This window comes from Plectropomus leopardus, chromosome 22, assembly GCF_008729295.1.
Source record: "Plectropomus leopardus isolate mb chromosome 22, YSFRI_Pleo_2.0, whole genome shotgun sequence".
Lineage (NCBI taxonomy): Eukaryota > Metazoa > Chordata > Actinopteri > Perciformes > Serranidae > Plectropomus > Plectropomus leopardus.
The window spans coordinates 12,706,960-12,731,449 of record NC_056484.1 but is presented as its reverse complement, the minus strand read 5'-3'; the positions used below and the strand labels follow the sequence as shown (position 1 = coordinate 12,731,449).

General features: G+C 39.1%; 1 protein-coding gene across 1 annotated transcript; it reads left to right on the top strand.

Annotated features, from left to right (window-relative positions):
- The first annotated feature begins 2,223 nt into the window (after positions 1-2,223).
- On the top strand, positions 2,224-7,298 carry pus7l (pseudouridine synthase 7 like). Its single transcript, XM_042511456.1, has 10 exons — positions 2,224-2,294; positions 2,761-3,590; positions 3,710-3,869; positions 4,091-4,310; positions 4,991-5,089; positions 5,282-5,363; positions 5,684-5,849; positions 6,351-6,459; positions 6,574-6,627; positions 6,710-7,298. Exons 2-10 carry the CDS (start codon positions 2,804-2,806, stop codon positions 7,085-7,087), a joined length of 2,055 nt encoding a protein of 684 aa, XP_042367390.1. The 5' UTR covers positions 2,224-2,294; positions 2,761-2,803; the 3' UTR covers positions 7,088-7,298.
- The last annotated feature ends 17,192 nt before the right edge of the window (positions 7,299-24,490 follow it).

Below are 24,490 nucleotides of genomic sequence, written 5' to 3'. Positions count from 1 at the left end.
CGATTTTGTAATGTTCAATGTGTAACATGGTGTACAGAAAAAGCATTACAGTGTGTTTGACTAAGTTAAAACTGTAACATGCATCATTCCATATATATTTATCATTGAAAATGAACCCCATCTCACATTAAACTGATAAACTGATATTCCATACAATACTGCTTTTTCACTTCTGTATACCCCAAGTTCCAAAAAAGAATTATGACTTCTTTCCTTGTTGCTTCACTGCCAAATGATGACAGTTTTAAGATGTTTTTTTTTTTGGTTACAAAGCTGACTGAGATACTGGAAGTCATATGAGCATCAAGAACAACACCTCCAGACAGGCGAGGACAAATGTTGCATTATTCCAGCAAACTTATCACAGTCATCATTCATCATGTTCTCACTAAGCGTGGTCAAAGGCCATCCTCCTTAAATAATACAACAGATACTCCCAGGCCCCCAAGAAGTGCACCAGGGGTTTGAAGCCAATTTTTGTACTTGCCAAACAGTAGCGTAATATGCATCACACCATGCCATGTGGCCAAAAAGGACTTTTTCCCATAAATCAGTGGATACACAGTGAATCCTTAAATAGCAGTACACAGACATCACCAGCCACACAAGTTTGTGAAGCAGGTTTCATCTGCTTTAAACCCTTCCCCAAAATCCTCTGCAGATGTAATTCCTCCCACACTCCTGGGGAAACTTTTTCAGGACCGTGGTCCAAAGCAGCACTAGTATTAGTAACACATCACTACCAATATGATCATCGTGCAGTTTGGAGTCAATAGGTCCAAAATTTTCAGGAAGTTATGTAACTAATCTGGATCTTGAACCTTTAAATGAAGCCTTGTTTCCAACAACAGTGAAGAAAGGGACCCTAGCTCCTTTGTTTCTGTCATGACTCCGGCTGTAGTTTCTTTGGACTTGTTGCAGATGACCTATTGCATTCTCAGGCAGTCCCCGAGAGCTGAGCAATGGCGTAGTCTAATCCACTGATCATTAGTGTGTTGTTTTTCCTGGAGAAAGTTGTAGTACATTCCTCATACATCGCTCAAAACTCCCAAGAAATCCCCAAAGTCTCACTTACAGCAAGGAAGTGTTACAAAATCAAATATTCATTAAAGAGATACACTTCAAATGCATAATATATGTCAGTATCATAAGACTAAAGATGAGGAGTTTTTTTTCTTCTGGATGAACTACCTGGTAAGAAAAGCTGGTCAAACAAAATGCCAGCCAATGTGGATGAGTTTTTTTTTTTTTTTTATTGTTTTGTTTTTCTTTTCCTGTGCACAATTTATAGGAACAATATTATTGATTCAGGAGTGTAGGGAGTGTGTGTGTATCATATCCGGGCTTAAAGCTCTGTACTTTAAGTGTTCTAACTTGCAGCCAAGATATATATAAATATTTTATCTGATTTCAAAAGTAAAACTTTAATCATTTCCAGGAATTGTTAAGGTTTTTGGTGGTTGGAGAAAGGGAAACCACACACCCACTTCGTCATGATAACACAATGCCCAATTCTGTGCATAAAAAGATAATTAAACAACATATTGTTGAAAGATGACAGTATATGAATAAAAGTGTTGACATAGAATAACTCTGCTGACATAACAGCCTCACCACTACAAGTAGTTTTCATTCAGTTCATCAGTAATTTCAGTTTCAGTTGTCACAGAATTATAATGTGTAAAATTATCATTGTTATTATTATTATTGTTCCTGAGCACTCCAACGTCACGATTTCATCATTTTTCCAAGGTCAACAATTAACTGTGAACGTCACCATAAACCTTTTACTTTGACAGGAAGAATCCTAATTTTAAATTCTTGAATCACTTGGTTGTATTGTTTTATTCAGTTTTTATATTTGTATTTATTTGTTTGTTTATTGTTGTTGTTGTTGTTGTTCCTTTACTTTATATGTATCTCACTCATTTATGTTTTTATGTTGTGTAACAAGGTGACATATTATTATGATAAATGCTTTTATTTATTTTAGTAGGCTACTCCAATAGTATAATACCATTTTCACTTGCAGCACTATCAAAATCATATATTGTTAAACATAAAGTGATTATCTTCATTATGTCTCATTTAAGTGTAGAATTATAGTTCCTACCTGTTTTGTCAGATATAATGTAACAAATCGTTTGTAACATGAGCGCTACACAAATTGTTGTCGGCCCCTTTAAGAAAAGTCACATGGCGGTCACATGACGCGGAAGTAAACCGAATTGTTTCAGCGTTGTTGTGTTTACATCAACAGCTCCTCGTTTACATACCGCGTGCAGGTTCGTTGAGTAAGTAAACCGTTCAGTTATTATAATTTCTGCATCAAAAGTGTACGCTCCTATATGAAAGACATGTATGTGCTTAGCTGTGGTTGATATGGCACGTACAGCTCTGTGTCAGCACAGGATTTATGTGTACAATACGGCTGTTACCGTAAACAGACGGGCTATTACGCATGTATCACCTTTGATTAAGCAGACACAAAGCTACTATTATCTTGCAGAGCCTCCTTATAATATATTCTAAGGTGCACCATATCTCTAATTGCCTCTAAAATAGTATTAAAGCCGTGTTATTCAATGCTGCCGTTTAATGTACGTTTATAGTGTACAATTTTTTAGATTCTGAAGTATATACTTTTATGTACACATAAAGAACTTACCTCAAGTGTATGAATTATGCCAAGGAAATATATATACCTTTTTTGTCTTTAGTATCACACGTTTTTAAACATTTTATTTCTGTCCTTTTCAGGAACAGGACTAAGTGAAACCTTTAGCTTTTGGATGAAGTGACCATGAAGCAGGACAGTGATGCTGTGGACGTCCCCGCGTGCTTCATATCCAACCATGAAGGTTTTCTTGGAAGCATCAAAAACTTAATCAGAGACTTTGTGGTGACTGAAATCGACATCAATGGACAGCGTGTTAACACAGCAGCAGCCACACAGACACCATATTGCAGGGCCTCTGATAAAAACAATGAAACCAGTGCAGACTGTAAGAGGAACAATTACTCGTCAGTCTCACAGGACTCTGATGTTTCAGCTGATTGTGGGCTCGATGTCACCATACCTAGTCCAGGCAGTTTTGATTTAAGTGTGATTCTAGGTCAGTCAGTCAGCGATGAGCTCGAGCAGTTTGTGTTGACGCTCAAAGAAGAGCCCATCAAGCAGGAGCTCTCTCTGGGATCCTTCGCTGACAAACACCACAGAGCCAACGTCCACCGGGCCGTCAGACACCGCTTCCCCTTCCTCATGACGGTCACGATCCAGCCTGAGATCAGGGTGAGGGAAGACCCGGACTACAGAGAGCTCTCCAAGCTGGTTACAGAGGACGAAGCAGAGGACTTCTTCAGGTTCATAGATGCCAAAGTGCGAGGCTCGTCCTATACATTTGGACCTGATGACAATAAGGACCACAGGACCGCGGTCCACCACTTCCTGAGCAGAAGGTTTGGCAAACTGGTCGAAACTAAAAGCTTCACTGACCAGGGGACGACTGCGATCTCGGTTAGACTGAGAGAGCAGGGGAGGCCAAAGAAAAGAACCGCAGAGGAACGTAAAGAAGAAGACATTTACACTGGTATGAAAATAGACTTGCAAGTTTGAAATTATTCATTACTTTTTGAATGGATTGAATGAATTATAGTCCAAATAATGAGCATTTCTAAACACAGCTGTGTTGTGTGTCTTCTTCTTCAGCTTTTACTCTGCGTAAGGAGAACCTGGAGACTCTGGAGGCCATCAGCTACATGGCAGCAGCTCTCGGGGTCCTACCGTCAGATTTCACCTACGCAGGGATCAAAGATAAAAGAGCAATCACCTTCCAGTCCATGGTGGTAAAGAAGGTCTCAACTCAACGGTAGTTTTGCATTTCCTTCATGGCTTGTGGTTTGGGGAATCTTTTTTCCCTATTTACATATTTGCAAGATGAAAAACTGCAACAATCCTAATATGTTATGGTTCTTTGCTATTGTTTGGGTTCCCTTTAAAGCCTCAAAATTAATGCCAGAAATCAGTGTGAAACTTATGCTTTTTTTCTGTTCCCACCCCCTTTTTGTATTTCATGTTGTTTATCATTAGGCTGAAAGAGAAGACAGCTGAGTTTGAGAGGAGAGGGATGCGTCTGTCTCAGATCCGCTCCGTCAGCGAGCCTCTCAGGCTTGGACGTCTGCAGGGGAATCACTTTGACCTGGTGGTTCGTGAGCTGAGACCACACGGGGCCAGTGACGCACACTCCTCTGACGCAGACGCGCACACTCGTCTGGCAGCTCTTGTAAAGGAAGCAGTGGAGAATGTCAAGGTATTATTCAATTTTTTTTTTTTTTTTATTTTTCTTTTAGTTTATCGCATCAAACACTGTCAACTTGTGTACTTTTCAGCACAGTGTATGCTGTCAACGGTGCATATTGTCACATGCTTGTTGTTGCTCTTGTACTGAAAAATGAAATAAATCTTCTAGTATGTATATAAAAAAGTAGAGAAGCCCATTACTGTTCTTTTCCATGTTTTTGTGACACTAATGCATTATTTTGAGAAAGTTCCCTGTTATTTTAAGATACTAAGTAGTTGTTTTGATAACATTTGTCATTATTTTAATAATGTTTGTCATTATTTTTTCAGATGCAATGTCATTTCAAGATACCAACTCAATATTTTGAGAAAGTCTGCTTTTATTTTATTAACATTTTTTTTTCTAATTTTGAGATACTGAGTTCTTATATTGATAGTTTCTCATTATTTTAAATACTTTTCTCACTTTCATGACATACTAAGTAATTATTTTAAAATACAAAATCATTATTTTAAGAAAGTTTCCCATTCAAAGATGCCAAGTCATTATTTTGAGAAAGTTTCTCATGATAATGGGATCCTTTTTCACACTGGCAGAAATTGGCTTCCATACACAAGTATTATTTTTTTTACTTTTGAAGATTTACATCAAAAGTCTGTGGATGTTCATCTGTTTTTTGTTCTCTGCAGGCCAGAGGTTTTGTCAACTACTATGGACCACAGAGGTTTGGGAGCATGCAGAGCGTCCAGTCTGACCGTGTGGGGCTGGCTTTACTCAAAGAAGACATGGTTAGTGTTGTCATGTACATGAGCAGCTGTTATTGCCCCTCATGCTGTGAGATAAGAGGCATCACTGATGGCATTAAGCCTGAAACACTTCCAGAGGGAAGAAAAGTGCCATCTCAGTAAAATCATTCACATGTATGCCCGATCAGACTACACAGTCCTGTGTGTGTTCTGACGTCATTGCGTTTGTGTCAGGTGAACGCTGTGCATCTCTTCTTCACTCCCGAGGACGGCAATGATCCTCAGAACCACGCTAAGAGGCACTTCCTCCAAACAGGTGAGAGCCGGGACAACACTGACGACTTCAGTTTCATTTTGACTAAAGATGATGTGAAAGTTGCTTCCCAAGAGCTTTTAGATACAGCATTTTCAGGAACTATGACTTTCTTTGGGTGTCTTTTTGCTTTTGCTGCATTATCCCTTTAATATTTCAGTAACTACTCACTTCCTCACTTAAAGATTCTGCAGAAATGGGTCATATTTTGTAGAAAAAGATGTTGTAAATTTGTAAATTTCCTTTATGTGAATCCTTTTTTAGCATGCTGTAAGCATTTTACTCCATCACTTTCTTGTCTTTTCTGCTTCTCCCATATTCAGATAACGCTAAGGAGTCTTTGGCACTGATGCCGTTGTCAAAGGCCAGGGAGCGACTGATGCTTCGGGCCCTGAACCGCTATGGTACAGGTCCAGATGGTTGTGCCCAAGCCTGGCTCAGCCTGCCCCACAGCATGAGGGTCTTCTACCCGCACGCTTACTGTAGCAGGTCAGCTCCAAGGAAAATGCATTTTTATAGTATTCCTGCCCAGTTCAAACACAAGAATATTTACAACTTGAGCTCCATGGTAGCAACTGATAAGGATGTCACTCATTTGTACTTTGACAGAGATTGTGAATGAGGGAGACAACATTATACATTCCTCAGCTAGATTGTCTTATTCAGTTTTAGGGTTTAACTTAGCCTAAATTTTTGCATTTGCATGTACTATTGTCATTACGGTTATTAAATAAAATTAAGGTTATTAAATTAAATATTAGTGCACTGTTTTATATATATGAAAACATAATATATTGGAAGTAACATTAAAAAAGATAAATGTAATTGATAACAAATTGGTTTTTTTTTCTGATCACAGATTAAGTTTGGTTTAGAAAAAAATGTTGTTGTGTAGCAGAGTGGATCATTTTCATCCAGATGGTCAGTAAAGCCAGCTCTCACTGCCTTTATTTTTATGAATAGTAATTGTGATCTGTCTGTGGTCGTCAGAGTGTGGAACGAGGCGGTGGCACACAGGCTGACCACTCTGGGTCACAGTGTCAGGGGAGGAGATTTGGTGTGGAAGCAGGAGGACGCTGGAGAAAGCAGCTCTGCTCAGGTAAGAGAGGATGATCTGTTTTTAGGTATAGAACATTTTCAGCCTTGGTGGGTCTTTCCATATTTTGCAGACACCATACCAGCACTACTAAACGTTTCTTCTTTGACTTTCCAGATCCATGTGGTGACAGACCAAGAGGAGCAAGATGGAGTGTACACATTGGAGCATGTAAGTAGTTCAGTGAAATACTTTGACTTCAAATGCTGCTATTTCATCTATCTCACCACTGTTGCTTTTGTATTTTTTTCAGGTGTTACTACCAATGCCAGGAAATACAGTGAAGTACCCAGAAAATGCCATGGGGACTTGGTTCCAGGAGAGACTGGCCAGAGACGGACTGGTTGACTGTCGCTTCAGAGTCAGCAGCCTCAAACTAAATCTGCCTGGGTGCTACCGCCCCCTGCTGGCCACACCACGCAACCTCAGCTACCAGCTGCAGAAAGCAACCTGTGAAGGCAGAGGAGGAGAAGAGGGGATGGGAAACAGCAGCAGAAACAGTGACCTTCAACTGAACGGCACAACAGTGGAAGGGAAGCAGGACTCTCTCACTCTCACATTAAACTTTGACCTGGACTCCTCCTGCTATGCTACAATCTGCCTCAGAGAGATCATGAAGTGTGACCCCTAGAGGTCAGGGGACATTGCTCCAGTTACATTTCTACATACTACATATTATTTCTACATACTTTGCGGAAAAGAGTTTTCTTGTTTTTAGTTTTTGTAACTCATTATTGTGATACCTTATTAATAGCCTTTGGTTTGTTGTTGAAGTAAGAGCATAAAATTGTGTTTATAAATACAAAAAAAAATGCATAACATGCAATTGATAAACAAATTTAAATGTAAAACCGTGTAAACAGTATTTGTGTTTTGTGCCATGAATAAAACTTTTAGACATAAACGTTTTTTCTTTTAGTTTAAATTTATTAATACTATTAATATTGTTATTATGCATTAAATTTACTTTTAGAATTGAAGTAGAATTGGATTTTTAGAATTCAGTATACATTTTTTGGTCACTTTACATTGTGAACACACTGCATACTAACAACTTAGAATTAATGTTACTAATGGAATTGGGACACATTTTATTATCACTCATTTTTTGGTAATTGCACCATCCACTAATCACCACTAGATGGAAACAACATACAATAATAGTTAGTCACATAATTTGGCGCTCCGACTCCTCTCAGGTGGACTAATGTAAAAAGATCATTTAAACTTCTTCATTAAAGTGCGAATGTATTTTATTTCCTAAGTGTCCATCAAATGACCCTCAGCCATGTTAGCGTGATAGTGATTTCCTTACCTGAGAGAAAACAGCACCTGCACTATATAACTGAAAGGCTAATGATGTTAATGAGTATATCACACTCCCAATCTGGTACTAAATCCATGGTGTCTGTTCATATGATCCTCTCTCACATTTAAAAAAGCAGCAGGAGAGCCATTTGAGAACTAATATGAAAAATAATGAAGCATAAAACCCTGGTGTAATTACGGTGCTGAGGGGCAGCATTCAATCTGTGTTAAAATTGAACAAGCTTCGCCTCCTGTGACTAATCTGATGCAATTTTGATGAGAACATTTAAAGACAGCATAGAAAACCTCCCTCATAAGCAGCTCACATTGGATATACCTCCAGGCTATTTTTTTTTAATTCTCATTACTGTAAGCAATTGACTATATGGATGTTTTAGTTGGAGGTGGGTTCTGACATGCAGCCTGTCATCAACCCATTGCACAGTTTGATAAAGTGCCTGCCTGTGAGCTAAACTGTCTGCCAAGGAGACGCATTAGCAGTAATGAGTTTCTTCACTGTTTGAAGACTTTTGTTACAAGATGACACACTATCCAACAGAGAGGAGATGACTGAAATCTTTGCAGTAACACTTACAGACGAAATCCTACTCTGGGTGTAAAGAATTTCTTACCATGGGAAAATTTAATCTCGACAGATATCTTGCAAATTCTTCATGTTTCTTTCTCTCATAAAAATATAGTCTTTTTTTTTGGTTTCACATAGTTACATATTGACATTAAATGAGATTTAATAGGAGTGGTGTGATCCTCATGTCCCTGCAGGTGGCATAAAAGCTGCATATTTAAGTGTGAAACACCTTGACCGCTCAAAAGTCTTATTAAATTCTTTAATGTAAGCTTGCCTGCAGATGACTGAATGTGACTCAGTATTTATAATGTAAGAACCAGTAACTTTTACCACAGAGAAAACTAAGAGGTAAAGATGAGATCCTAGTGTGTTTGTTTGATGAAGGAGCTATTCTGGTGTGGGAGTTTTAAATGTCTGTCTTTCATTGACTTCCTTTCCTGTCAAATTTGCATAGATTTTTATCAATAGATTTCATATCTACTTCAATTCCAATGGCAGAGCTGGGGTTACTTTAAAGTGCGGTGGTGATCAAATAATTAAAAGTTTCTGAAGACTGCAAATCCCAAGATGCATTCAAGTTATTGAGTGTAACACATTGGAATAATTTCAGTAATTAACAACTCAAACCTAAAAGTTCTGTATGTGACATTCAGAGCTTTAATATAGCAGCAAACCATTTTTTAATGGTAAACTCTTTTGGCTGTGCTTGCATATTATTGCATGTGTGTATCCCACTGGCTAGCTCATCATCGCCGCCTTGGCATGGCACTCATATGGCGGTTACAGACAATATCAGGATACAACTGTTAGCTGCTAGCCACTGGCACAGCAACCTCCATGTTGAGAAATGTGTTCAGACAACACTTTCTTTAAAGTGACTCCTCAAGAAATACTAAAAAAAGGAAGTAAAGAAAACCCAAACTTGAATATCATAAAACAAAAATGGCCAACTGGAGAAAAAAAACCTAAGCCAGAAAATGACTTGATAAGGTTTCCCTCTCTCTTCCCTCTTTTTAGCAGTTCAATTTAAGATATTGCTCCCTTCAAATATGAGCATAATCAATCACCAGATACATACTGTACTGGCACACTTTGACTCTGCACAAATACAAAACACATTGTGCTGAGTGTGTGTGGGTTATTCCAATGCAGTTGCAGTTGAAAAAATATCACTGGTCTGATTCTACACTCCAGATAGGACCATATCTCGCTGAGCTATTATTTCTTCTGCACAGACATACATGGGTGAATGACTTTTCTGCATCCTTGGGCTGAGTCCCGTTCCAGCCGGCTGTAGATAAATGTTGACCCACTTCAGGGGCAAAGATGACAACTTTACTCCACGTCTGGCTTAGCTGAAAAGCAGAGCAAAGGCTTGAGACGAAGAACGAAGTGAAAGGTTACGAAAGACATTTACCATGGACGTACAGTGATACATTTCTCTTCGCCAAGAGAAACCGAGGAGGAGGAGAAAGCTGAGGATTGTGAAAGACAGAGAGCAGTATAGCGTTCTCTGGCCAAGATTTTTTTTGTGGCCCTTTAACATATTTTCTCAATCAGCCTCTTACTAAGAGCAACGGGGGCTGCATGAATACAAACTTTTCTGCCAAAGTTACAATCATATTGGTCATTGCAGTTGAAAGTTTTTGTTTTCTCTTTGCTCTTTTCACTAGTTTGAAGTAGGTGCGGCTTACTTGAAAAAGCTGATATCACATATTTTTGTGCACTAATAAAAAGTGCTATCTTCATTTCACAAATGGATGCATGCAATTTTTTTATTTTTTTGGTTATTTCAATGTTATTTATGTCTTAGGTTTTGCATTCTCAACGCCTCAAAGAATGAGCCATGGCTGGCTCCAGTGGTCAGTGGAACAGCATGCTGCACATGCATGGCTGGTATAGCAGAGTGTTGCACACTGGTTGGGGCTTTCTTGTTTAAAATTGAATTAGCACAGCACAGGACCATAACAGCCACTGACATCCCAGCCTGCTGGATGAGTCCCAGTAGTGTGGATAAGGTCCAAGAAGAAGTGGGCTACAAGAGCAACCTCTCCTCTGGTGCAGCTAAGAAGGCGATGCATGACAAGTGTATCAGTGAAGAGAGAAGAATGTCAGTTTTCAGTCTGAGAGAGATTAAGGAATGACAGTCATGTCTGCTGTATGTTCTGCTCTGATAAGCCTGTTCGGAGTTTATAGAAATGTAATAGTTACATAGACGAAGATCTTCATTCATGATTAGACATATAAACATTCCAGTGACCTTTGACATGCCGTAGCTGTCTGTCCTCCAGTCAGTTGATTGGCAAGTACACCCATGTTTTTACTAGAGCAAACACTGATATGGGACTGACTGTGCATGTGGGAATTTTGAAAATGTGTGTTTGCAAGCTTGTCTGTGCCTGCGAAAGAGAAAGCAAAAGAGCGAGCTTATGTTTTTTCTAGGCCCCTGACAACCATGCTGCTGCAGGAGTATTGTCCAGACGTGACAGTCTGTGTACACAAGGTGGCTGAGCACAGTCAAGAGAGGTCGGATGGAACCATAAGAAACGCTGTTGCTGCGATGTCAAAATGCATTTCGACTAATCTCAGCAAAAGAAAACAAATTCTCCCACCGCTGTGAACTTATTTTTACAGTATGTGCCTTTTTACTTCTAAGCGGCTACAATGATGCGAATATCCTCTGTTTAGTCTTTAGGATTTCCAGTGTTTTCTTTAGAGCTCCTACACTTACCATTGCAGGACTTATTTGGAGTAATATATTTAACTGATGCACTTAAGTGACATTCTTGGAGTGGGCTCTTGGATTGGATTCTGGCGTTTTAATTGGAGGGATTGAAGCTAACAAGGCTCCAATTGTTGGAAAGCAGAAGTCAAAACTGGCCATTGAAATAATCTGGAAATGGTTTTAACACATGAAATTCATATTTAACACATGGAAATTACATTTAAAGCTCCAGTGTGTAGGATTTAGGGGGATAGATTGTCAAAAATGGAATATAATATGAGTATATTTTCTTTAGTAAATAATCACCTGAAAATTAGAATTGTTGTGTTTTGGTGATCTTAAAATGAGCAGGGATATAGGAATATAAACTGCTCGTCCACAGAGATTGCCATCTTCATTATGAAGCAGCGCTCTTTAAAAGTACAACCACTAGACCCCTGTGCTGCCCAGAGGCTGCTCTGTCACCCATTTGGTGTACCCTAGTCAGTGTCCCACATGTGAGAGGCCTGCATGTGGAAAATACACTGACCTGATAACTGCAGCTGAGCTATTGACAAGCGGAAAGTAAAGAAAAAAACATGACTGTGTCAAATGAGATTGATTTGTGGGAAAAGTAATGCTGCAGTGCTTTGGGAGTATCACTGGATCCTGCACATGTAGAGCAATCAGATCCATAGCACAAAAAGACAGTGTGTGAAAGTTAGATGGGACTTTCTCATGATGTGTATCTACTGTGATATGAATTCATTTAATTCAACCCATTCAGAAACAAAACCCCGTAGTATTAATTAAAAAAAAGGCTGCAGATGCCATTGTTAAAAAACCACAGTTGCACTTAAAACCCCCCAGGTGTGTGTCTAACTGCATGAGTGTGAATCAGACGCTGGTGAAAAACGGCATGCATGCTCAGTCAGCATTCCCTGAAAAGGTCATGATCAAGGATTTTACACCATAACATAACAAATTCATGTCATGTGGTTGAGCCTAATTTAAAAGATACTCCAATTTTTGTGTCCTTAATTATGGATTTACAGGTTTATTACCAACAGCAACTGCAGCACAATGGTGTTGCAACCATCGTGGAAAAGTAATGGAAGCCAAATGTTGGTGAATTTTAATCTCTGGCAGCAAATGAAGCACAGATCCAGCACAGCTTTTTTCTATAATAAAATATAAAAAAGCCATTAAACATCTGGCTGCTAAAATATAAAAAGTGTCTGTCGATTTTTGGATCCGACCACTCACTGCGCCTGGCCGGTGGAAAAACTTAATTTCCTGCCCTGTTTGTGACCCAACAAACAACCCAACTTTTAACACACTCAGGCACAACACCAATCATGGTAAACTGCTTGCACATGAGCCATTAATGGGTTACTTGCTATAAGTGGGAATTTTTCTCACACTGTAAAAGTTAAGAAAAAAAAACTGTTAAACCTCTGCCTGGGTACAGAGAGCACTCTGTGCCAGAGTGGAGGAATCTGTTGACTGGCTGCAAAGCACAGGGAGGTGAAGGAAAGCTCATTATTTTTAATGGCATCTCTCCACTGGGTGAGAGAGGGAGAGAGAGATGAACCATAATACTATCTTAGCGCGCTCCAGACAACACTGAGACCTTGTGGAAACGTAGGCAAACATGCACACCCATGCTGTCACATAAAAACCAAAGAACATGAACTGACAAAATACATTTTGTCTTAAAATAATGTTCTATTCATTTCTTTTTTCTTTTTTTTTAATGAATCAACACATTAAACAAAATAGTTTAGTTATATACACCAAAACTATTTTGTTTAGTTAAAGATTAAAGGTCCTATATTATGCTCAATTTTGGGTTCGTACTTGTATTTCGGATTTTCTGCCATTTCCTATACTGTCAGTCTGAATATAACTGTATTCACCCTCTGTTTTAAACATCCTATTTTAGCATCTGTCTCTTTAAGCCCCTTAGTACTTCCTTGTGTGAGTATGTGTGGAAGATAAATACACTCGTCTCTCCACTGGCTTTGTACACAAATGCACCACCTCCAAAATCTCTCTGAACACACCTTTACTTTCTAATACACAACTTTAAACAGAGCCGGGCTATCTCCTTCCTGGTCTTTATGCTAAGCAAACCATCTCCTACTTCCAGCTTCAAACAGTGTTTAAAATACTGTCATGATGAAAGAAATCTCAAACTTTCTCTCACTCTCTTTCTCTCTTACACACACACGAACAGACAAACTCTCTCACACACACACACAGGCCTCAAGAGGCACATCACAAAAATTTGCCGTCCTGTATCCTCTCATTGCCATCAACTTTTCTCTTTTACATCTATCAGTTTCTCAGCGGTGTAGCCGACTGTAGTCCTGTAATTACCTTGTTGACTAAATGCCAGCTGTGTGTGTGTGTGTGTGTGTGTGTGTATTTGCAAAATATGTCCATCTGTGTGTGCGTGTGTTCATAGACAGATAGGAATGAAAATGGGAGGCAGGCCACTTCGGAGCAGCTGCACCGGTGCGTCTGTTGGGTTCAGTGCCCGAGGAGGAGAGAGTGATTGATGGAGCCGCTTCCTGTCCTGGTAGAGGTTATTTAGGAGCTCTGAGGGACCATCGTTATTTCCTGATGCTCTTAAATATCCCGCTCTACCCCCCCCCTTCATTTTTTTCCCTTTCTCAGTCGTTCACCCTCCTCTCTACGAAGCCCCCTGCCCCAGCTCCCCTTACTCTCCCTCTTGTTTTACAAAGGAATGACAGATATTGTTTACACATGGCTGGGCTGATATCTCCATACACTAAGTTATCTACACAGTATCTCACATTGAGCCATGCTTAGACCATTAGATAATATGTTGGGGAAAGTAAAAGCACTATTTATCAGAGATGTAAGCTAACAGACACATTATAGCGTACTAAAACTGGACACAGCACATACTTGATGCTGTTATTCTCGCTCTGTGTCTATACAAATAGTCAGGCATCAGGCCAGTGGTGCATATCTCTCTCCTGTGATTGTCCACTCCCTTTCTGTTTACCCCAGTTTTGATGTCTATTCTCTTGTTTTGTTTCTTATCCCACTTCTTAATTTTTTGTCTGCCTCATATCTAAACTGTAACAAAACCTTAAGCCTAATAAACTAAAGCAACTGAGCTTAATTATTCCCAAAACAAACAAAACACCAATGTCTCTGAATAAGTAAAAGTTTGTAGTGGGAGCCTGTCTCTTTTACTTCACCGAAAATTATGCAATCATTTGCAAGAGTATAGTGAGTTGCCGTTGTCTATACATATTTGTTTTCCCAAAATTACATCAGAACTCTATTGTCTCATTTTTCCATTGTTTTTAGGAAAATCAGCACTTTAATGTACCTTACAATAAGTACCATGAGTTCCTTTAACCCAATAAACCACAATGCATGACTGCTAAAGCATAATATAGCTTTTAGATTGATTTCCTACCTTCCGGGCAACCATTGTTTTAAATTAATTTCACAAAATGCAGAAATTCGACACTAACTTCAGATGAGAAATCCATCATAAGTAATCCAGATGCAAGCAGAGGCCATTGGCAGCTCTTCAACGTTAATGGATTCAAGTGAGCTTTGACATGAAAGGTTTGGGTGCCAGAAATAATTGGATTCATTTGCTATGTTAATGAATAATGAAACATAATGCTAACCATAAAGGGGAACTCCCCCGATTTTACACATCAAAGTCTGTTTACAAGAGTAGTGCTTTTTGCACATCTGGGGCCTCATTAAGGATACATTTCCAAACTGCTTCTCCTTTCTTAAGTTTCACAGATAGGAAAAATACTATCCTCCTATAACAGAGGTAATTTCTAAACTCACGACTATGTCCTGTGTATCTTAGACCTCTTGTCTTATCTTAAGAAATCGGACGTATGACTGAAAATTCCATTTTCAATCAGCACTCATCCTGTCATGCCTGTATCTTTAATTAGAGTGAACCAGTGCGCTACTCAGAATGGAAAAAGCCATAATATTAAGGCTTTAACTTGCTGTTGGACAGCTAAGGTTGCTTTCATTGACAGCAGTCATGATAAACTTGTGATGAATTAGTGGTATGGATGCTAAAAATAGCCACACCCCTGCAGTCGATACCCATTAATACATGATTCAGGAAATCAAGTCGCCCTCAATTGTCAAAAAAAGTCATGACATTCACTCAGAAGACCTGTGTTTGCGTCTCAAAGTCACTGTTGACTTCTTATTACAGCATAGCCTATAACAGTAGGCCCTATGTAGTATGTATGTAGCATGCTATACTAGTGATATAAGTGACATATATCACATTACAGTATTGATAAAGTACTCATTTAATACCACCATGATGATTTTTCTAAACCTAGCCAGGTAGGTTTGGAGCAGAACTGCAGTCGTTTTAAAGACATGATTAAAACTGTGACTGTTAGAACAGTAAGATATGAAAGAATTTGGCCAAACATGCAAGTTCAGCAGTCTATAAGAGTTAGTAACATGGACCCTGCACTTCTGTCCAGGCTTGCAAATATGATGTGACACATAAAGTAACACAGTACAGAGATGCTCCACCAAACTAAAACCACAACGAATAAAACCCTATTCAAACCTCCATACTTTTCTATTTTAGGAGCCCCCACATGTTTTTGAAATTCACAAATAGCCTCTGTCCTGTAGCTAAACGTGCACTCACTCCAGAGAAACTGAACATCACTCGGCCGGTCTTTAAACCCAATTGACACTAACTGCTGGTGAATAGGGCAGAGACAGAAGACAAAAAACAAAGGGGTTGTGAAGCAAGGAACAGAAAGTACCAAGTATGCAACAGTTCAATGTCTAATTAAATTTACTATGAGGGGAAATTTGCCAAGAATGGAGCCATTGTTTCGGGGCAACTGGAAAAACCTGACATGCATCTGTGCGTGTGGTTCTTTTTAAAACCGTTGTTCTGCAGAGGAAATGGATTCGGCGCAGTTCGGAGGAGAAAAAAAGACAGAGAAAAATCATTCATCATAAATGGACATGAAAACACTGAGTTTTGTTGAGTAGAATCAACAGCGCACAACAGATGGTATGATACACGGTCGGTTTGGGAATGAAACGGTTCAGGCCACACACAGAGAAACAGATATTGCATTTTGTAGATGTTCTCAGTGATAAAGGATAACTACTTTGGAACTACATAATATGCAATCATGCCATGTCTGATCCAAGACACTTCAGCCATTTTTCCCTCTTATCAGCTTCTTGTTATGATTTGTGTAAATACACAGCCTCAATGGACCGCCATGCCCTCTTCTTTCATTTACTGACATGGTTCTTTGGAGGAGAACAACATCTGCATGTTTCACTGATCTCCTATGGAAGTTCAACACATTCAGATAGAGACATGAGAACATCTGTCTCAGCCTATTAATCCCAAATGGATTCATCTCCAACATCAACACAATCGACTTGTCAAAAGAAGTGTCATTGGAGGGCGAGTACAGGGCGCTGGGTTCTCTTTGTTTGAATTAGAGTTGTCACACAGAAATGCTTTAAAGGAGGTTAACTTTCATTTCAAGCCTGAGAAAAAGGAGGCTCAAAGGACGTCTGTTCACAAAAACAATCCTGATACACTGCTGTAAAATGATCTTAAGTTATGATTAGAGATTATTACAGAAATGGTTAGGTACTTTTTTAGAATATGAACTCTTCCTGTGTAATATGAAGTGGAATTATTAGCACTGGAATTTCCTACCAAGAGCTTGACTGTACCAGTTCGAAGTGGAGACTCTAGACTTGAGTGGCATGTTGTGAGGAACATGCTGACATTGTTGAGTCACTAAAAGCCCCAAAATAAAGGCTTCCATTATAAATCACTGTACCACTATTGTGAAAAATTGGCTGTGCTAACCTTAACTCCAACCATGCGTCCAATATTTGACACTGGCAACAGACCAGGGTGTGAAATTCATCAGCCTGTTTCAAAAGCACTTTTCAATTCTCCTTGCTTTGTACAGTCATGTGGAAAAGGCTGCTCATAGTGTCAACCATGGCCAGGAATTCAGGAATGACTCAGGGCTGCAGCTCTTGACTCTGACGTTCAGTTTTGTTGTGAAGTCTGTGTGATTTATTGAGATAAGGGCTGAGAAGCTGTGGACCTATAGTTGATTTCCTACAGGAGTCATCTCATACATCGAAGGAATTTCATCAGAATCTGTCAGAGCAGATCAAGGAGATGCACTTGTGTTGAATATCCAGCATTCGTGGAACAAATTCTGACATGAAAACATCTGAACATCTGCTGCGGTATAAACTGTGCGATACAAGGTTTCCTCTCTTCTGTCATATCTGGGTTGTTGACTCAACCTTTTTCACGTGTTTTCTTGTTGCTCCACTGGGAGCGAAGACAGAGGAGGAGAGAAAGGGAAATTACTCTACTTGGGTATATTTAGACTTGATGGTTAAAGAAACATTATCTAAACGTTATGGCTGATAAGAGATAGAAAAAGAAAACAGTGTGCTTATGAGCAATTACGTAACTCGTCTCTTTAATTCTGTTTAATTCTTGTGCTCTCCTGTGAACAGCTCAATTGGGATTAGCAGTGCTGACGGCCTAATAGGGACCAAAGGATCAAGAATAGGTGGATACAGATCGTTCCCACCAAACTCCTTTGGACTTTCCCTTATTTTACACCGTAACGCATACAGTTTCTATATCATACAATTTGACTCACAACAGATTTTCTTTGTCTCAGTATATGTGTCTGTTCTTTGTCTTTCCATGTCTTTTCTAAAACTCTCCCCCTTTGTGTTCTCCCTTCTGCTAAGTGAATGACTTAATGGACTTTGAATGGGTTTTTAAGAAAGCCAGACCTCTGTGGTTTGGAAAGCATGTGATGGTCAGGCAGGCTGGGTTTTAGGTGCTGTCATACATCTGAATTATTCAACTACAAAGTGGATAGTATTACTCCTTTAAGACATCCAAGACAAAAATTGTAACCTCATTATGAGACTATAAAGGGGCTTAGCTGTGATGACCAAACTTTAACAGATGGATTTCTTTTGTGTAGATACAGAGCTTAGCAACTGGAAAATAATTGGCTCGTGTTGTTTTTAACATCTTTCAGTTCATTGTTTTAATTTTATGGCCCACCACTTTACTGTTTTGACTGACTCTACGTTCTCATCCTCTCAGTGAAAAAGTTTTAAAAACCTTATGAATACTACTCACTAGCATTTGACAACAGATTGAAAAAGTTAGCAACTTCCCAGTGAACATAGTGATACATTTAGCGGCAATAAATATTGAACTTACATGGTGGACAGACTCACAACTTCATGATTTGAGTGATGTTTTATAATAAGGTTGCCATATCAACTTTAAATTCTTACACTGCTCCCAAGATGTCAACAAATCAGTTAATTTCTGTTAAATAGTGTGTTCCTTTTAAAAAGATATTCTCCAATGCTTTCTGTAATTTTAATATATATTCAGAGTACCACTGATAATAATGGTAATGTCTTTGTGGAACACATGAAATTATCACTCAGTCTAGTTGTTCTTGTGTATATAAAATATTATATTAAAAAAAGAAAGATTTTTATAATACTTTGTATACTGAGAGTATTTTCCCAGGAAAACACTTAGTGTTTCTGTAAGAGCATTTCTTAAAGGAGTTGTATGCAATATTCAAAGTATTAATATCACAGCAAACAACTGTTATTACGCTTCCTCTGTGTGTGTATGTTTTAATCTGAGCTTCTCTGTTTTTTGTTGTGATAGAAAGGACGGCAATGTGCACATATTACTGTGAATCCAGGTGTGTGTGTGTGTGTGTGTGTGTGTGTGTAAACTATCCCACTGACTAGATAACTGCTTCCCCTCTGCACTCCGCTCACAATGACGTCCCACCTCACAGTAGCAAAGTTGCAGGAAAGCATAGTGCTGACCCACCAGTTTACCCCAATGTTAACAATGTTAGCTCTGGCAGCACCGTTCCTAATTTAAACTGCCAGCTCAGCCACCTCCATGGTGAGAGCCATGGGCAGGCAATCCTGACTAAAAATTTGAATCGTAGATATGCTCTGAATGTTATACATACATAGCTCCTTCAAGGTGACAGTGGAAAAGTTTTGTTTGTCATGTACACCTTGACATGGATGGATGACGTTCTCTAATAAATAAACACACTATATTTTAAGCCATGCATAAAGCATACAACACTTACATTTTGGAAAAAAAATTATAATGGTGTGACATGCTGATTTGGACGATAAGAAATTCCTAAATTAAAGAAAACACCTACATGAGAGTCTTAATGGAGTGCTAGGCCATTAAAAACTGCCAAAACAGCTTCAGTATACTTTGGCATTGAAAGTGTTTGACACTGATTTAAATAATCCCGCTGGTGTTCATTTAGGGTGAGGTCTGGGACAGCCAAGAGGGTGTTTCCACTGCAGCTGAATAGGCAGGTTGCAGCACCTGAGCAGCTGTTACTCCTTTGTAAAGAATTTAAATTGACACATAGTCAAAGTTTCTACCATCTGCATCGCAACACAGTACAGAAGTGCACTGTAAAATATTACTCTGTTGATCAGATCAGGACGTGCCCCGCTCCTGCTCTTGCTGGATCGCCTTCCCTGTCCTCACAGGTCCTGCTGGAGGTATGATATCGGCTGACACATTCCCACACACACAGTCAGACATGGGAGAGTGGGGTGGGTGGGCAAGACAGCAGAACCTGGCTCCACACGTGCCTCACTGCCTCTGTCAGAACTGGTCCATGTAGATATGGATGCAGACACCTACGCAGATGATCAACATAGAGATGTCCTTGTGTACGTATAAACTGAAAGAGTGCACAGCATGGAAAATGTGCAAGAAATGAAAAAGCATGTGCACGTGCACTGAGATAAGAGAGGGGAAAAGCTCAGGCTGTCGACCAGATTAAGATGATTATCAGAGCCGTGTGAGAAAAAGGCCACAAGGTTTCTAGCAAGAGAAAGTTAAAGATATGAGAATAGAGAAAACAAAGTGGCACAAAGGAATAATGTGACAATTTTGATAAACACCCTTATTGCCTTTTTTGCCGAGAGTTAAATGAGAAGATCAATACCATTCTCACAGTATATACAAACTATTGCCAGTGGCCGGTTAGTTTGGCTTAGGTGAGCATAAGGACAGGAAACAGAACTTGTCTAACTCTTGGCAAGAAAGTCAATAAGCACATTCTTTCAAAAGGGAAATAACTGTGAGACATTTAGACACACTGGTTACACTCCTGTGAGGTCCCTGAGTTTTGTGAAGTATCTGTGATGTTCATGTTCCCATTGTGACCCTCCCAGTGCTTTTACAACAACCCCCATAGGACTCGTATTCCACAGGTCGACCCAGTAAAGGGTGAGAAATGCGCGTCAAAGTTCAGCAAACTCACGTGAATAGACTGACAACAACCATTTTACAGTTGGAAAAAACACATGCCTTTACGGGAAGATTTTACTGTTATTTAGTCAGTGTGTGTGTATATTGTACTTGCTACATAGTTTGGACCAAAACATGTTTTTTTCACATGTAGTGAGAGACAGAGTTTGGAAAAGTGAGTGTATTTTGTCTGGTCTTTACTTCTTAAAAGGGTTTGTGGGTTAAGACCATCAACTGAACGAATAATGGACATAGGTAACGTAATGTCAGCTATGGTTTGTGGACTGTGGTGGACTGCTATTTTGAAGCATAGACTTTAATAATACCTAGACAGAGGAACAAAGATGGCACCTATTAATTCCAATGGAGTTGCCCCCCTGACGTACAAAGTAAAAAAGTTTGTCTAGTCTTTGAGTGTACTTCCACAGTATGTGGCCTGCTGAATAGTGTTTCTCCCACTGCCCCACCTGCACGTTCACCTCAGCTCATAGACTTTACATTGAGATGACATCACAGATCTTTGAATTGCTTTTCTTGGATCCAGTTTTACAAAGTTTTACAGAGTTTTACAAAAACAACCCCCCCACCCTTGGCTCAAAACTTCAGAATAGAAAGATTCATTATTGACCTTGTTTGCAGTTCGAGGTGTCCTCTCAACCATTTTACGGATGTGTCTTTTAAAATGGTGGTCTATGGGGAAAGTGCTCTCTGGGCTGCAGAGGATTTTTTTTTTCTGCAATACCACAAGTGACCACAGGATAAATGTTAGTTGTGATGGTTAAGGTTAGGGTACAAGGCTAGGAAATGCATTATTTCAATGAGGGTCCTCACATAGTCAGAAGTACAGGGATGTGTGTGTGTGTGTGTGTGTGTGTGTATCTGTGTGTGAGAGAAAAAAAAGAGGGACTTACACTAAATCTGTAACTAATCCATTTCCCACAAGCATCAGGCTCTCTACATCTCAGCATCACCGGTTTACGACACCACATCCACATGTTCAGCGCCGGCTGGCGGGTAAACAAACATGTGTTTGTGATGTTTATTGTCTCTGGCTTGAGGTTTTACCATCGAGCATACAGTTTCATCATGAAAAGTACTGTGGAACCACCCCTCAGAGCACAGTGCTGATTAAGGACAGATCTGCTTGTAACAATAGAAAAAATGCAAGAAAAAAAAAGGTTTTTGAATATATAAGGGGCTGGTTGGGCTGTATGTTACTGATATGTCACTGATTGTATTGTACAGTCCTGAGGCGTGGAATCTGTCCTGCTACACCAACTTATAGGAAAACATTCTCCATATTAAATAGGTCTTAAGGGCTATATATGATGGAAAACAATAATTTCCATAATGTTGGCCATCCGACCTTTTTTAACCCCAAAGGGACCTCTATCCTGATTACACGCCTCCACCCATGGCTCCGACTCAGAGCAGTTAGATGGTGGTCTTCTCAGTCTCTTGTCCACTGAGGAGAGCCGCTTTTTGAAAATCAAGTTTCATTGGAAAACAAATGAAATGATCTCATACACTGGCGCAAATGTCAATTTAAAAAAAAAAAAAAAAAAAAAGGTTGAAGACATTTTGTCAAAGAGGTGGTCCGTGTCACTGTGTGGCTGGTTATTAGTGTCACAGGCCATCACCTTCAGCCTGGATTAAATCTCCATAAAGAGCCTGAGCAATGTCCCAGACTAAACTCTATACGACAGGATTTAGTGAAATGCGTCTAAATTAGCGTGTGATAGTGCCTTAATGCCTCTGACTTGTTTTTTTTTTTCTTTCTGCCATTTCTTCCCCCTGCTTGGCCATGTGAAAGCTGCAGCCAGCCAATACAAACTGGATCAGGTTAATAGTTCCGTCACTAATGGATGTTATTGTTGAGTAATAGGAGAATTCACTGCCAAGCTCTGTCATGTTAGAGAATTGGGATTTGACACTGTATAAAATAAGTGGATGTAGCCTCTGTGTCTGAAAAGCGACGCAAATGCAGCAGTGATTTAAGCATTTCTCTAAAGGTCAGCAGTGGGCGACTTTATTGGTTGCAAAAAGAAGTCTGATTGTAAGAAGTGAGAAAATTACCCTACTTCTCACTTAATTTATTACCTCAGTAAACATTTTTCTAATGAGTTTATGGTCTTAATCACTAGTTTCAAGTATTCTTCTATACAGCATGATGTTCATTTAGTAAATTGTGGTCCCATTTAAAGTATAATAGACTATGCTTGAGGGTGTGGCGACTTTTTAATTGAAAAGTTGCTACCGCAGTAACCTGTCAATCAGGACAGAGGCATATCAGTGAGTTTCCTTGACACTGTGTGTGTGTTTTTCATCATGGAAATGATGTGATACCATATGAATTCTTGAATTATGGCCTAAAACATGTTTATATTTACAAAGAAAGTCAAATAAGTTTGTTGCTGAGTCCAAGTGGAAGTTTGTGCTAAATATAAAGAAATTTGCTCAAAGTGTTTTTGATGATCTCACATTGACATAAATGAGACGGATCATGTCACAGTGACCTTGACCTTTTACCACCAAAGCAGGATAAATTAACAATGAGTTCCATGTGGACATTTGTGGCAAATTTAAAGAAATTCCCTTAAGCCATTCTTGAGATATTGCATTCATTGCATGGAAAATGGACAACCTGAAAACACAAAGCCTCTGGCAAAATGACTCAAGGCTTTAAAATGTTAACTAACAATAGTACAGTTATGTTAATTACAGATAATGATACAGTTTATGATTAAGATAAGCAAAAGTTGTATATATGTCTTACATTGCAAAAAAAAAAAAACGGCTTTAGGTTTCAGGGACTTTAAAAAAAATGAAAGTGTGTCAAAATGGTACGTCTTTTTAATTTACGACCACTTAAACTGTTACGTAACAAGATTTTTTTTTCACAATTAAATAAAGAGGACAAAAAGACTTGAAAGACATCCATTGGAAAAAGTATAAGAACAGACACATTTTTTGCCATGTATCCTGACTGCAGGCTTTCCAAACTGAGGCCAAAACAAAACTTTATCTTGCGATCTGACTCCTCAGAGCTTCTCAGCCTGTCTGATTTAGACAAAACTCAAGTCCCTGCCAACACGAGATATCCTCCATCTGACAAGACTGACACCTACACTTGGAAGTACTTTGTGGCATTTAAGTACTTGCTGTCATGGAATTAGTTAACGATGTAGTTTGAAACACTTGACACATGAGATAAGGATGAAAACATCGGTCAGCATTTTTCACATTTCAAGTTAATGTCCTCCATGATAGAAAACATATGTGTACATTAACATTCCCGTTAAGGCAATCTTTGTCAAGTGGTTTATCAGCAGCCTATAAAATCTCCAGCTGGCTTGTCAACTTAAATAACCTCAGTGTGCTTTCATTATGTGCTTCAATGTGAATCATTATGTGACAGCACCTGTCACTTCTGTTTTTCAAAATGTTTTTTCTTCCATTTTGGTGCAATAATCAACAAACGCATTCCATGTGGTTCATCCTGCACATCTGTAGGTGGAATTCAGTGTGACTAGAGCAAAGTGAAAGTTTGTATATGTCTTCTCTCTCTGATAAACACAATTTGTAACCCAAATGTATGCATGCAACATTTTTAATGGCAACACACACTGACATCAAAGAAATTGAAGGATTATGTATGTTGTCCAAAAGTCAACATTTGCAGTCAACTGCAAATAAAAAGTCATCAAAGTTGTGATAATGTTGTATAAAACAGTTTTGGATAAAAAAGTGCAGCTGTTTGGCTATAAAAACTCTCAAACGAGAGATAAAAAATAGGTCCTCCACTTAAAAAAAAGTGGTTATTAGAGAGTTTGTGGCTGTAATTTTGTCAAACAAAACCTAAAGCTTTCATATAATCAACCCAGCTTAAATTCCCCTTTAACAAATCTCATTGACAACAGTTTGTGGCTTGCTGAACAGAGCAGACAGCAGCCTATCTCTGCAACAACCCTATCACAGATCCACCAGGGAAAGAAAGCATGTCACAACAGATCAGCCATTTGTT